General features: G+C 38.2%; 1 protein-coding gene across 1 annotated transcript in view; it reads left to right on the forward strand.

Moving 5' to 3' along the window:
- LOC120531573 (calcitonin gene-related peptide-receptor component protein) overlaps positions 1–14,338 on the forward strand; it is a 54,200-nt gene extending 39,862 nt beyond the window's left edge. Inside the window, exons 5-6 of the mRNA XM_039757092.1 lie at positions 10,172–10,229; positions 13,333–14,338. Coding sequence (XP_039613026.1) covers positions 10,172–10,229; positions 13,333–13,482 — 208 coding nt within the window. The 3' untranslated portion in view covers positions 13,483–14,338. The remainder of the gene's footprint in view (positions 1–10,171; positions 10,230–13,332) is intronic.
- The last annotated feature ends 957 nt before the right edge of the window (positions 14,339–15,295 follow it).

Consider the following 15,295-nt stretch of genomic DNA (forward strand, 5'->3'; position numbering starts at 1 on the left):
AATTGAAATCAAGTAATGGAATGAGATCTTACTGTAATCTGCATTGAGAGATGATACGAAAAGTCTTAGGAAAATATTAATGTGATAAGAAGGAAGGATCTTTCCCTTGGCTATAGCTATAGAGAGTTACCAGGAAGAGAAAGGCAAGTTTTGCCTGGAGACCAAAGAACTAGGAAAGAGTTGGCATTTTAACTAGTCCCAGTACAGAATGCATTTTTCAAGTTTACATAGGGAAAATATATTTGCTATTAAAAGCAGGACAATCTCATTAAAATGACCTCTGTGGAAACCAAAGTGTAGAGGATCTTTCCATCCATCCATCCATCCATTTTCCAACCCGCTGAATCCGAATACAGGGTCACGGGGGTCTGCTGGAGCCAATCCCAGCCAACACAGGGCACAAGGCAGGAACCAATCCTGGGCAGGGTGCCAACCCACTACAGGACACACACAAACACACCCACACACCAAGCACACACTACGGCCAATTTAGAATCGCCAAGCCACCTAACCTGCATGTCTTTGGATTGTGGGAGGAAACCCACGCAGACACGGGGAGAACATGCAAACTCCACGCAGGGAGGACCCGGGAAGCGAACCCGGGTCTCCTAACTGCGAGGCAGCAGCGCTACCACCGCGCCACCGTGCCGCCCCAGAGGATCTTTCCATTAATTTTAATTGAAACAATGATTTCTTTGACAGAGAGGAGGGAGAGACATACATTTCATGGTGGAAGGGTTTTCCCTTTGTTGCAGACTTTCAGTTTGCATATCAGTTCTCTGCTGAAGAAAAAACAGATATTAGACAGTGCTGAGCAAGAGTTGAAAGATTAGAGGTCAGCATCATTGTAAAGAGAAAAGGAGGTGTAACAAACGCTAGTCATAGATTGTGCAGTGTGCATGGCCAAGAGTCCTGAGGAGGAGAGATTAAAAAGAACTGAAGCAAGAAAGGCAACAAGACACAAGGAAGAAACATTACATCAAAATAGGAAGCTTTTGCCAGAATTTTCTATGTACTGCTGAAACAAAAAAGTGTTTTGGCATAAAAGTGAACATTTAAGCTTACCAAAAAAGAATTACTGCATTTTAATAACAATCTCCTCCCAAATGTGAAACGTGGCAGTGGGAATATTATGGTTTCAGAGTTTTTGAACACCTCAGGAATTGGACAACTTGCAGTTATTGAGTGAATATTGAATTCTTGACAGCACTATCTAAATCATGCAGGCAAAGGAATGGGCATCCATCTGTATGCTTAATTGTGTCTATTAACCAAAAAACAGACAGAAAAGAAACATAAAGGACAAAACTTGTGCTGCCTCTAGCCATACAGAATCCCCCCAAACTGCACAACCTGCCACTCCCTGTATCCACTACATAAGTAGCAACAGCTTTAATCTGAACAATAAATATATTAAAAAAATAAATAAAATACATCACAAACTTAAGTATAAATTTTAAACATCAAATAAAAATACTTTTTTTAAATAATCAAAACTTGAAAGTGAATGTTTTGGGGTTTCTTCAGTCTCTTTGTTAAATATCACATCTATTAAGTCATCTATTAGGTCAACACATAACAGCGTATGTGCAAGGTCTGAGTTGAAGCTTGTGACGTATTACAAAACCAATAATTTTAATACTACTATTACAACTACTCCTAATAGTAATATAATATAAAATTCAAACTAGAACTACTACTGAACATGCTTAATAAACTTACTTGTGCAATAAATACAGAGTCTAAATGAAACTGAAAGTTTACATATTTTAAAAAAATTGAATGAATCATCTACACTTATCAATTTATGTAAACTTAATTTTGTCCATCCATTGACAACGGATTGCAATAAGGCATTAATTAAATCAATAATGTTAGCTACTCATATAATCATCAACTGAAGTTAATATGAGCTTATTATTCCTTTTGTATGTCAAAGTTGCTTGCATGGTGCTTTTCCACAATTCAACTAGTAAGCAAGAGAGTCCATGGGTTGGTGAAATTTATAAGTGTCCTCAATTCAACAGTACTCGGAGAACTTCATATGTCGACTAACGTTAGCAGCCTTTAACAATGTGTTGGGGTCCTGAGTTCTATATGGCAGTAATAAATAATCATCAACCCTGTGTCAGCTAGGTACTGTAACATCAGATAATATCTGTTAAGCACTCGATATCAAAATTATTACACATAATGCTATTGTTCCTGTACTGTTACTCCTGGGAACTGCTAGCATTAGTGTAGTGCCGATTGATGTAATGTGATTTCTAGATATACCTACAAGTGTAGCACAAGCTGCTTCTTCATGCTTTCATTTTTTCTTTTCTGTGTTCCTGACTGGTGTTGACCTGAAGCCATCTTTCTGGTGGATGATGGTAAATTATCACAACAGGTGACTGTCAAAAGTGTTAAATAGATGATTCATGAAACAACAATAACCTCAAAAGACTCTTGTTGTGGAACTACCCCCAAGCCCCCCCATACCGCCACCCCCATCCTTCTATTGTGGTCTGTGGTATACTTATAGGAGGGGGAACCTCTGGACAAAACTTACTGTGTGAAAATTTATCCAAACTGAAAAAAGTTATGACTTATTGAAAATGATAAAGGGAAGTAAAATGTCAGCATCTATACATCTTTCAAGAATGATAGACAAGATAGACAGTAGAGGAAAGGGTGAAACTATTTGTTAAGTTTATGAATATATTGTCATGCATTGTTTCATGTTTGCAAGTACATACTTGGATCCAGTTTTGAAAGGACAGTAAAATGTTGGTTAGAGCAAATGACTTCTTCCTTTCCCTATTTGACTCAAACTCAAAGCTGGATGATAAATTATTGAAATGTTTTTCTAACAACAAAGACTGTGTAAGATAAATAGAAATAGGAATGACTGATTCTCTAAACAGCAGTGATCACAGTATTATTACATATAAAATACTATTTGCTACTCAACATATTATGACCAAAGTACAGACATTATTTGTGAAAAACAAATTTGGAATTAAGCAACTAGAAGATGGTAAAATTGAAGAGAGGCAATTCTGTAATAGGCAGTAGATAGTGTCATTTCAGAGACATTGTGATTTATTCACAGAATAAATACATGTCAAAATTTATGATATTGAAAACCTTGCAGTTAAGTTAAACTGCATTGTTCCCATTTAATGATCATATATATATATATATATATATATATATATATATATATATATATATATACACATACATACATATACAGTGCATCCGGAAAGTATTCACAGCGCATCACTTTTTCCACATCTTGTTATGTTACAGCCTTATTCCAAAATGGATTAAATTAATTTTTTTTCAGAATTCTACACACAACACCCCATAATGACAACGTGAAAAAAGTTTACTTGAGATTTTTGCAAATTTATTTAAAATAAAAAAAAATGAGAAATCACATGTACATAAATATTCACAGCCTTTGCCTTGAAACTCAAAATTGAGCTCAGGTGCATCCTGTTTCCCCTGATCATCCTTGAGATGTTTCTGCAGCTTAATTGGAGTCCACCTGTGGTAAATTCAGTTGATTGGACATGATTTGGAAAGGCACACACCTGTCTATATAAGGTCTCACAGTTGACAGTTCATGTCAGAGCACAAACCAAGCATGAAGTCAAATGAATTGTCTGTAGACCTCTGAGACAGGTTTGTTTCGAGGCACAAATCTGGGGAAGGTTACAGAAAAAAGTCTGCTGCTTTGAAGGTCCCAATGAGCACAGTGGCCTCCATCATCCATAAGTGGAAGAAGTTTGAAACCACCAGGACTCTTCCTAGAGCTGGCCGGCCATCTAAACTGAGCGATCGGGGGGAGAAGGGCCTTAGTCAAGGAGGTGACCAAGAACCCGATGGTTACTCTCCAGAGGTCCTCTGTGAAGAGAGAAGAACCTTCCAGAAGGACAACCATCTCTGCAGCAATCCACCAATCAGGCCTTTATGGTAGAGTGGCCAGACGGAAGCCACTCCGTAGTAAAAGGCACATGGCAGGCCGCTTGGAGTTTGCCAAAAGGCACCTGAAGGACTCTCAGACCATGAGAAACAAAATTCTCTGGTCTGATGAGACAAAGATTGAACTCTTTGGTGTGAATGCCAGGCATCACGTTTGGAGAAAACCAGGCACCGCTCATCACCAGGCCAATACCATCCCTACAGTGAAGCATGGTGGTGGCAGCATCATGCTGTGGGGATGTTTTTCAGCGGCAGGAACTGGGAGACTAGTCAGGATAAGGGAAAGATGACTGCAGCAATGTACAGAGACATCCTGGATGAAAACCTGCTCCAGAGCGCTCTTGACCTCAGACTGGAGCGATGGTTCGTCTTTCAGCAGGACAACGACCCTAAGCACACAGCCAAGATATTAAATGAGTGGCTTCAGGACAACTCTGTGAATGTCCTTGAGTGGCCCAACCAGAGCCCAGACTTGAATCCGATTGAACATCTCTGGAGAGATCTTAAAATGGCTGTGCACCGACGCTTCCCATCCAACCTGATGGAGCTTGAGAGGTGCTGCAAAGAGGAATGGACGAAACTGGCCAAGGATAGGTGTGCCAAGCTTGTGGCATCATATTCAAAAAGACTTGAGGCTGTATTTGCTGCCAAAGGTGCTTCGACGAAGTATTGAGCAAAGGCTGTGAATACTTATGTACATGTGATTTCTCAGTTTTTTATTTTTAATAAATTTGCAAAAACCTCAAGTAAACTTTTTTCACGTTGTTATTATGGGGTGTTGTGTGTAGAATTCTGAGGAAAAAAATTAATTTAATCCATTTTGGAATAAGGCTGTAACATAACAAAATGTGGAAAAGTGATGCGCTGTGAATACTTTCTGGATGCACTGTGCGTGTGTATATATATATATAGATATATATATATATATTACAATTTACATGAAAAATATTGATATCCTGTTGAACAGATCATGTTGTAGCAAGTAAAAGATTATAAATGCAAAGCAGAAGTGTCCTCAATGCCATTAGCAGAGTTGTTGCATTCAGTACACCCTAATACTTCATACTACATTAAAAAGGCAAAAAAGCAAATATAAAGTCAATGCAAAATAATATTAAAATAAACGAACCGGTTTTTCTTTAAAAAAAAAAACAAAAAAACTTTGCTTTGTTTTTTTTATTTATTTGAGCTCTGTATTTGTCTCAAAGCCCTAGGTAGTCACAAACACTTAGTCTAGTCAATTGACCCTTTACCATTCAGTTTGCCTTCTTTATAGCAAAATTGTGCCAAAGTCACTCCTCACACCACACTGCTTAGGTAACTATGCTTGACTTTATCATTTTAATACAACCTCTTTCTTAATATGTCTAAGAAAGACTTTATTATGAAATGTGAGGTCATTTAGCCATACATTTATCTGCCAGATATTTATTGTCACTATATATCTGTAATAGAGTATGTATCCACTAGTCCTCTTTACACTGTATGTTCTCTCATAACTATAGTCATTACCAGTTAGTGCTAAAGGATATGTCGTTATGCTTACTACACAAAAGGTTTCCTAAACTGCAGTGAGCTGGATATGTATCACATTTAAAAGTATTTTTTGTATCCAATGCAAGTTCCTTTCTTCAGCTTAAGCTTTATACCCTTAACACAAATACTGAGGCTTCCACCTTTTTGCTTTCTTGTCACATACAGTATATAACTTAGCTGAGGGAGATGCTTCCCCTGACTTTGTGGAATGCATGATTTATTTCAAGTTGGATGTGACATCCCAGCCTGTCCTTGAGCTCTATAAAGCAGGTATTTTATTGACCGAAGTCTGTCTAGTTGCAAGAAAGCTCTGCAAGAACTCTTTAAACAAATACCCTCAGGGGAATGTCAAAGAAGACAGACTGTTATGTATTAGTTTTGTGATAGTTAACTGTGCAGATGAATGCAGAATAAACTCCAGTTATGTTTTTAAATGAGGAATAAAAAGCCTCACTGTTTCACATTATGCTTTCTCAAAACCTGTGTTGCCCATGCATTTAAACTTAATTTTTCTGGGAAAGGCAAAATATTTTTTCAATCCATGTCTACATATAGTTTACATCAGTAATGATTGTAAATATATACTGTGACAGATAGGGATTGCTATCGCTCCCTTGAACCCTTGTCCACGACTCCAGACACCAGGTAAAAGTCCACAAGTTGACTTTATTTAAATGCCGCAGTGCACAAAGCACCCTCTCCTCCACTATACTCATATAAATCACCAATAAACACAATAATGCAATCCTCCAACTCCCAAACGCGTTGCCACCCTTCCACCCAGCTCAGCTCGCCGTCTGGGAGCTCCCACAGTCCTTTTAAATACCCTGACCCGGAAGTGTTCCCAATCCCCAGGCCATGTGATCTTGTATCACTTCAGGGTCAGGTAGAAAGTCCTTTTCTTCACCCATGAAGCACGTCATTCCCCTTGTCCATGTGACTTGGACGTACTTCCAGGGCGTATGGTAAATACTCGTTCCCCCCTGCAGCGTCTCCTAGTGGCCCCCACGGCATCCAGCAGGGCTGCGTATAAAAACTGCAATGTCCATGATGCCCTTCTGGTCTTCGGGGAACCTCCATACTGCAGGGAGGGCTCCACCTGGCGGCTTGGGGGTATTGGCCAGGATAAACGGTCGGCCATACACCACAATACATATACAGCGCATCCGGAAAGTATTCACAGCGCATCACTTTTTCCACATTTTATGTTACAGCCTTATTGCAAAATGGATTAAATAAATTTTTTTCCTCAGAATTCTGCACATAATACCCCATAATGACAATATGGAAAAAGTTTACTTGAGGTTTTTGCAAATTTATTAAAAATAAAAAAAACTGAGAAATCACACGTACATAAGTATTCACAGGCTTTGCTCAATACTTTGTCGATGCACCTTTGGCAGCAATTACAGCCTCAAGTCTTTTTGAATATGATGCCACAAGCTTGGCACACCTATCCTTGGCCAGTTTCGCCCATTCCTCTTTGCAGCACAGCTCAAGCTCCATCAGGTTGGATGGGAAGCATCGGTGCACAGCCATTTTAAGATCTCTCCAGATATGTTCAATCAGATTCAAGTCTGGGCTCTGGCTGGGCCACTCAAGGACATTCACAGAGTTGTCCTGAAGCCACTCCTTTGATATCTTGGCTGTGTGCTTAGGGTCGTTGTCCTGCTGAAAGATGAACCATCGCTCCAGTCTGAGGTCAAGAGCGCTCTGGAGCAGGTTTTCATCCAGGATGTCTCTGTACATTGCTGCAGTCATCTTTCCCTTATCCTGACTAGTCTCCCAGTTCCTGCCGCTGAAAAACATCCCCACAGCATGATGCCACCACCATACTTCACTGTAGGGATGGTATTGGCCTGGTGATGAGCGGTGCCTGGTTTCCTCCAAACATGATGCCTGGCATTCACACCAAAGAGTTCAATCTTTGTCTCATCAGACCAGAGAATTTTGTTTCTCATGGTCTGAGAGTCCTTCAGGTGCCTTTTGGCAAACACCAAGGGGGCTGCCATGTGCCTTTTACCACAGAGTGGCTTCCGTCTGGCCACTCTACCATAAAAGCCTGATTGGTGGATTGTTGCAGAGATGGTTGTCCTTCTGGAAGGTTCTCCTCTCTTCACAGAGGACCTCTGGAGAGTAACCATCGGGTTCTTGGTCACCTCCTTGACTAAGGCCCTTCTCCCCCCAATCGCTCAGTTTAGATGGCCGGCCAGCTTTAGGAAAAGTCCTGGTGGTTTCGAACTTCTTCCACTTACAGATGATGAAGGCCACTGTGCTCATTGGGACCTTCAAATCGGGCAGAATTTTTTCTGTAACCTTCCCCAGATTTGTGCCTCGAGACAATCCTATCTCGGAGGTCTACAGACAATTCATTTGACTTCATGCTTGGCTTGTGCTCTGACATGAACTGTCAACTGTGAGACCTTATATAGACAGGTGTGTATCCTTTCCAAATCACGTCCAATCAACTGAATTTACCACAGGTGGACTCCAATTAAGCTGCAGAAACATCTCAAGGATGATCAGGGGAAACAGGATGCACCTGAGCTCAATTTTGAACTTCATGGCAAAGGCTGTGAATACTTATGTACATGTGCTTTCTCAATTTTTTTATTTTTAATAAATTTGCAAAAATCTCAAGTAAACTTTTTTCACATTGTCATTATGGGGTGTTGTGTGTAGAATTCTGAAAAAAAATTAATTTAATCCATTTTGGAATAAGGCTGTAACAAAATGTGGAAAAAGTGATGCGCTGTGAATACTTTCCGGATGCACTGTACTTAAGTTTTCTTTTTGTTATACACGTGACCTGTAGGCTCACTTGTCAAGAAGTATAGCTTCTCTTTTCACTGCCATGCTGATGACACTCAAATTTATTTTCCATTAAAATCAAAGCTGAGTGAGACACTACAGACCCTGCCCATGCGTGCTTGAAGAAAAATAAATTATTCTGTATGAGCAGATGGCATTTATTTGTCAGCAATGAGGGCTGATGAGTAACCTGATGACTTGTGGATGTGAATTTATGGGTGTGACTGCTGTTTGTCAAGTGACTTTACATCATGAGAAGAATTTTATGGTTGGAAGCTGGTGTAACAATTTAAAAACTGGAGTTCTATGGCTCTTGCTTGTTTTGAATTAACAGTTGAGAAGTGAATGATTTGAGCAAACATAACAATAAATTCTTACAATAGTTAATTGTACAGTGGCCCTGTAGTGCAAGGTGCAAAAACAAATTGGAAACACAAAATCAAATCAGAATATGCAAAAGCAAATAAGAAAACACAAAAAAGAATTAAATGTACAAAAACAAATGAGAAAATACAAAACAAATTGGAAATGGAAAACAAATCAAAATATGCAAAAGCAAACGAACAAATGCAAAAATGAATTGAATACACAAAAGCAAATTGAATACAGAAAAATAAATGTGAAAACACAAAAACAAATTGAATACGCAGTAACAAATCAGAAACAGCAAATGCAAATGGAGCAGCATGCAAACAAATCGAGAAGCATGAATGCAAAAAGAGCAGCACATAACCCAAATCAAACAGAAAAACCAGTGAAAGCTAAACGTACATCAAAAATCAATCCCAGGTTTTCAACGAGTGGTGTGGTGGGATCTAAGTTTGTTGTTTACACAGTCGTTGTTTTGTTTACATTTTGCTCCATTTGCATTTGTTGTTTCTGATTTGTTTTTGTGTATTCAGTTTTTTGTGTCCTCACATTTGTTTTTGTGTATTCATTTCGTATTTGCAGTTTCTGGTCTGTTTTTATGCTATCTTATTTTTTTATTATTTTGATTTGTTTTTGCATTCCCAATTTGTTTTTGTGTATTCAATTTTTTCTGCATTTTTGATTTGTTGCTGCATTTTCTGCTTTGCTTTTGTATATGCAATTTGTTTTTGTGTTTTCTGATTTGCATTTGTGTTTCCAGTTTGTTTTTCTGTTTTCTGATTTGTTTTTGCATGATATTAGTTGTTTTAGCTCATTACACCTCAGGCCTACCATATAGTTGTCCTTGAAATAAACAGACCAATAAGCAGACAGTAGACACATTGGTGCACGGATAAGAACATCTGATTAACAACTCTGGGAGACAAAGTCGAATTTTCACTTTGCCACTGCGCATGTGTAGTTTTCACATTCCCGTTGTGTTTGTGGGTTTTTCTCAAAAAACTCCTGGTTTCTTCCTACGTCCCAAAGATGTACATGTTAGCATAGCTGACATTTCTTAAATTGGACTTTGGTGAGGGTTGCTGTGAATATGAGTTGGCACAATGGCAGGGTTGGTTCCTGCTTTGCACCTGATGCAATTTTATTGTATATATTTATGAATGCTGTCATGATAATTGCAGAATATTAAACCTTAACAGACTTTGTCTACTTGTTGTTGATTAAACAATCAAAGATTGCATCTTTAAATCCCTGTTGCTGTGCTCCACTATATAATCAGTTTTGCCAGTTTATATTTGGGAGATTAAGGTCCCAAATTTGTGCTTTACTTGAGATCATTCTGTACTCCTGTCCTTAAAGGTTGTGCACTTACTTTGAATTGGTAATTGCTAAAGCATTGTATGAGGAATTAATTTATGTTTTAATGTAACATTTGGAGCAGTTTTTTACTTTTTACTTGTTTGTTTTCTTTTTTATGCAGGGCTGAGAAACTGCAACTTCTGAATCACAGACCCCAGACAGCTGTTGAGATTCAACTGGTGAGCTGTTTTTAAAATTTGACCTCTGTATACTGTTGTCATTTTAAAGCTCTGTTAATTCTGAATCCCAGTAGTGCCAGGATATTGGGGGACGGGGGGGATTCTGGGGTTCAATATTAGACAACAGTAAGAAAGATTTGCAAAAGTATTGACTTCTCATAAACACTGCTTACAAGCTGTGTTTCAAGAAATTTGGTGCATCTTCTCACCACTTTGTGATGCTTTCATGTGATCAAGTCTTTTCTGTTCTTATCGTGCTCCCAGGCGAAATATTTCTTGCTCTGCTCATAATTAGTAATTATAATAATTATAATAAATAATAATAATTATAACTATAATAATTATCATAATTAGCCTTAAACCCATTTCTTTCCTCAGGCTACTTGGGACAGAATTGATTAAGAAAATAGATGTTTTTGTCTCTGCTCTGCAATTACCCAGAAGGATTATTTTTAAGGTTTTTCTCCACACAAAAATTGCCACAGAGACTTTTAATTATTCCTACATGCCATAGTTCCATGAACAAAATGATAGCACTTTTTTTCGTTTACAAATATTATATAATTGAAAACAAAATGTATGAAATTCAACCGAGCACATACAAAAATGAACTGAATGCAAAGCACCATTGAATGTGTTCGTAAAAACAAAGGAATATATGCATGTCTATTTGCTTCAGAAAATTAATTAGGTTCTTAATGCATCTAAACAGCTAGCAGTATCTATTAACTAGATAGATAGATAGATAGATAGATGCTTTATTAATCCCAAGGGGAAATTCACAAACTAAACCTGTTTATTCCATTCAATTGTTGCTTTTGCATAATTATTAATATTTGAATGAAAATTAATATGAAAAACAACTGCCTTTCAACATAAAAGACAAAAGCAAATAGATCTCTTAGAGAAACTATTTTGGCATTCCATCCAGGTCTGGTTATTGCCCTGTGGCTGATAAAGTCAAGATAGACTTGGCTTCCTGCAGTGCTGTAATGCGCACAAGAAGCTGGTATGGATGGAAAATGAAAATGTTCATTACAGTATACATTTTAAACAGTGGTACTTTATAATTTTCTGCTGCAATTCTGTTTAACTTTCTCACACCCCCTGTGACTATGTATCAATTCTGACATTTATAATGTGTTTTTCTTTTAATTTGTTTTGTGTTATATACAGTATGTAGTCATGTATTTGAAGGCCGTCATTTAAATATCAATATATATAGACAGTAGTGTTACTGATGGGATAGATTTAATTTATAGCAACCCTGAATTGAAATAAATGTGTTTAGAAAATGGATGAATTATTAGATTCAAAAACTGATAGCTGTTACAGCTGCGATTCTCTATGAAATCTCTTTTTCCAAGTTCTGATTGTTTTAAAACTCTTATTTGATTAAGTCTTGTGCATTGTCCAACATGAGCCCCTATGACCTTCACAATATTATTTATACAAAGTCCTTAATTAGAAGGGTTTACTCACTACACCATCGTGAATTTCACACAGATTGAGTATTCTTCTCTGAAGTGTTGTGGAATCTGGTGAAAGCGCTTAGAGTGAAACTAGAAAGAAGACCCTGTGTACCGCTGTCACGGTGTATTTTGTGGACCCCTACTCCACATCTAATGAATACTCTTTCATTTGTATTAAGTGAAACTAGCCGAAGCCAGCCATAGCATACGGCGGTGTAAGAACAGGAACGGAAAACGGTGAGAAAGGAATTCAGTATAACAAAGGAATCCACTGTCGCAGTATAACGAAAATAGCAAGGAGCGAAACCAATGCCAGTGGTCGAGAGAGTACCTTTCTGTAGCAGGCTACAGGAAACATAGACATTCACTGTGTTGCCCAGTTGACACGATAAGTCGCCGCATCCGCCTTATTGCGAGTGGTAAAAGTGCCATTTAAACTAATATGGGTAGACATGGAAACCGAGTTTTCTGATGAAAAAACAATAACGTTTTAAACAGTATCGTTTACATACAACAGATTTTGGAGAATCGTTTACATGCAAGTATTTATATCCATTTATACACTAAATGCGTGCGTATCCCATGGTCTTAGAGTTGGTGGGCAGGGCTCTGTGAGTTGGCGGACGTGGCTCTCTGTCTGGTTTGCCCTTAGTTAGAGTTGGCGGGCGGGGCTCTGTGAGTTGGTGATGGTGGCTCTCTGTCTTGCGTGCAGTGTAAAATCAACGTGGCTCAGAGGTGCATGTGGACTTTTGCACAGATGAAAGCGACTGAGGCTGTGTTTGGTGAGTTGTTGCGTGCCTTGAGAGTGACACTGGACTTGGGAGGACGGTTACAATTGGCGTACGTATCCCATGACGCGGTAGGAGGGTTAGAGTTGGCGGGCGAGACTCTGTCTTGCTTGCCCTCACTGTCTTGCGTGCCCTTAGTGAATTATATATATAGATACTTGTGGAGTAATTGATGATAGGTATTTGTTGGATGCAATGTGGAGCAACTCAGCACAGTTCATAGAGTTTGGTTTGCATTAGCTCCACTTCTGGCTGCACTTCCAGGTGTGGTGAAAAAAACTGCCAACACGGGCTCAGGAACACCTGCAGCATGCCCTGGCAGCACCTCCGGTTCCCAACAGGGTTGTAGAGAACTTCCTCTCCCATGAAGTTCCGTGGGATTCCAAGCCATGACTGCAACCCATGGGGGCTGCCAGCTAGCATCCCAGGGGAGGTACTGTTCTGGATCGGCTGGCTCCCCCAGTCCTCCCAGCATGGAGGCGTCCTGACCATCCGCCACAATATATATTGATTATTTTTAGCCCGTCTACAGAACTGGACAAATGTTTCCTGTTTTAGTTGAGCCAGTATAGCACAGCTGTTTTCCTAGTGTAGATCTAAATAACAAGATGAGCAGCCAATAGAAAAGCGTAAAATGCATTATATTTACAGTAATGTGTTAAGCCAACAGTATTTTATAAAGTGTCTTATACATTTTAGTTATTTTACATGTTTCTATGATGCATCGACAGTATTGTTTACCCTCCAGCTGAGTCTTAATTACAAAACCACACTTTGCCTTAACGTTAGCTTAATCTCTAGTTAGCTTCTGTTGATTTTTAACAATGCTGTCCTTGTGTTTAGATGGTGGAAGAGAGCGAAGAACGTCTGACAGAGGAACAAATAGAGCAACTCATTGAAACAGTAACAACAATTCTGCCAAGTGATCCTGAAGAGGAACAGTTAACTGCTGCAAAGGAGGACGAGGAAGAAGTTGTGGAGGAACAGCATTAGACCCAAAAAGATACTTAAGCTGAAAGAGATAAAATTGGACCAATGGAACTTCCTTCATTTGCTGTCCGAGCATGACCTTGTTGAGAAGAGATTACTTGCCAACTTAAGTCAAAGTGTGATCATACGCAAGTTAACCTTGCCTAAATTTAACTGTTTGGCACAAAGCTTTAATATAATAGTTTAGTACAGCAAAGATTGGCAGTGAAGGAGTTTTGTAATTCTTTCCTGGAGAATATACACTGCCAGGCCTCAAGAAAAATAAAAGCTAAATATTATTAAAGTGAATATGTTTCTGGGGTGAAGAAGAGCCAAGGAGGCAGAGCTTATAACTCAGTTATCTATATTGTTTTTCTCATGCTATTATTTTTATTCTGTTTGGAGCCCCATCTGATATAGTAGTACATTGCCACCCATTTTGCTTTATATAGCTAAAATCAATTAAACATTCAAGGTGTATGTTGAGAGAAACAGAACTATCTTGGCTTAAGGATTAATATTATACAGAATTTGATACAGATGCACTGCTGTTTGGATCTTATTTATTCTGCAGGTTGTTAGGCCATGAGTTATGTTAACACCATGCTAAGCTCCGTTTAGGACAAAGAAAATTGAAAAAGGCTGAGAGTGCTTTTATTTCCAGAGATGTTTTTTTTTCTTTATAATTTATATATATGTACTTATCAAAGAGCACTGGGAGATTTTTTTTTTTTTAATGTAACCAGAATGCAAGTATGGATCCATCTGGATTTGAAAACCTTAGTCAAGGGAGGGACTTGAAGGACTGTGAACAACGAAGTGATATAATTTAATAGGCTATCACTCACACTTTAAATAAAGCATAGGAGAAAGAATAATTCAGCTTACTGGATCTTGTATTTTAATTTTCGAAGATAATTTTATGTTCCAAAAGATGTGTGTAAGTGTCCAGCAGTAACATGTCTCTGGTATTTCTGTAACATCATCCGTTTATCTGTCTACTGGCATATAATAATAATAATAATAATAATACATTTGTTTTTATACAAGGCACCTTTCTAAACACTCAAGGATACCGAACAAACAATAAATAAAAAAGCACATTATAAACAATACGTAAAACATCAGAAAATATAAAAACTAAAACCAAACAAAGCCACTATAATCATAAAGAAAAAGACATTTTAATATATAGAAACGTCCGTATCACCTTGTTCATTTCATTACATGAGCACCTTGCTAATTTGCACCTTACTGCGTGCATGTGCTACTGTTATTGGTGGCTGGATTGTTTTAAAATCACTTTTAAAATACCATGTAACCCAGTACCTTGGCCTCATTGAGCTGTTGTGTCTCTAGGGGTCTGAATCACCAAACCTTATTCACAGATCAATGCTAATTGACGCAGTACTTGTGCTGCAGAGTAATTAGATGAAAGAGATGAGGAATCCGTCCGCCAAGTCATAACTTCTGTACTTGAGAGTCTTACTGTTTGATGTTTGTGCTCGTGTGTTAGGTTTGCATCATGTGAGGTCTGGCAGTCTAAGGAGAATCAGTGGGTGTTTTTTTGTGTTGACAAATATGTTTTATTGTCTTAGAGAATGAAAAGTAAAATGTGGAAGTCAGATGTTCGTGGTCAAGTAACAGGTGTGAACAGAAGTCCTTTACTACTATGTTGCGTGCTTTTGTTTATTGTCTTAACTTGATTTTTTTTTTTATATATATACATGCTTTCAGTTACACAGTTTGCACTTAAAAACTGAACCTACAGAAGTGACTTGACATTTGCAGAGAAATATTAATAGCCATTAAAAAAGGGAACATTCAGTTTCCAATC

This window comes from Polypterus senegalus, chromosome 6 (assembly GCF_016835505.1).
Source record: "Polypterus senegalus isolate Bchr_013 chromosome 6, ASM1683550v1, whole genome shotgun sequence".
NCBI classification, from domain to species: domain Eukaryota; kingdom Metazoa; phylum Chordata; class Cladistia; order Polypteriformes; family Polypteridae; genus Polypterus; species Polypterus senegalus.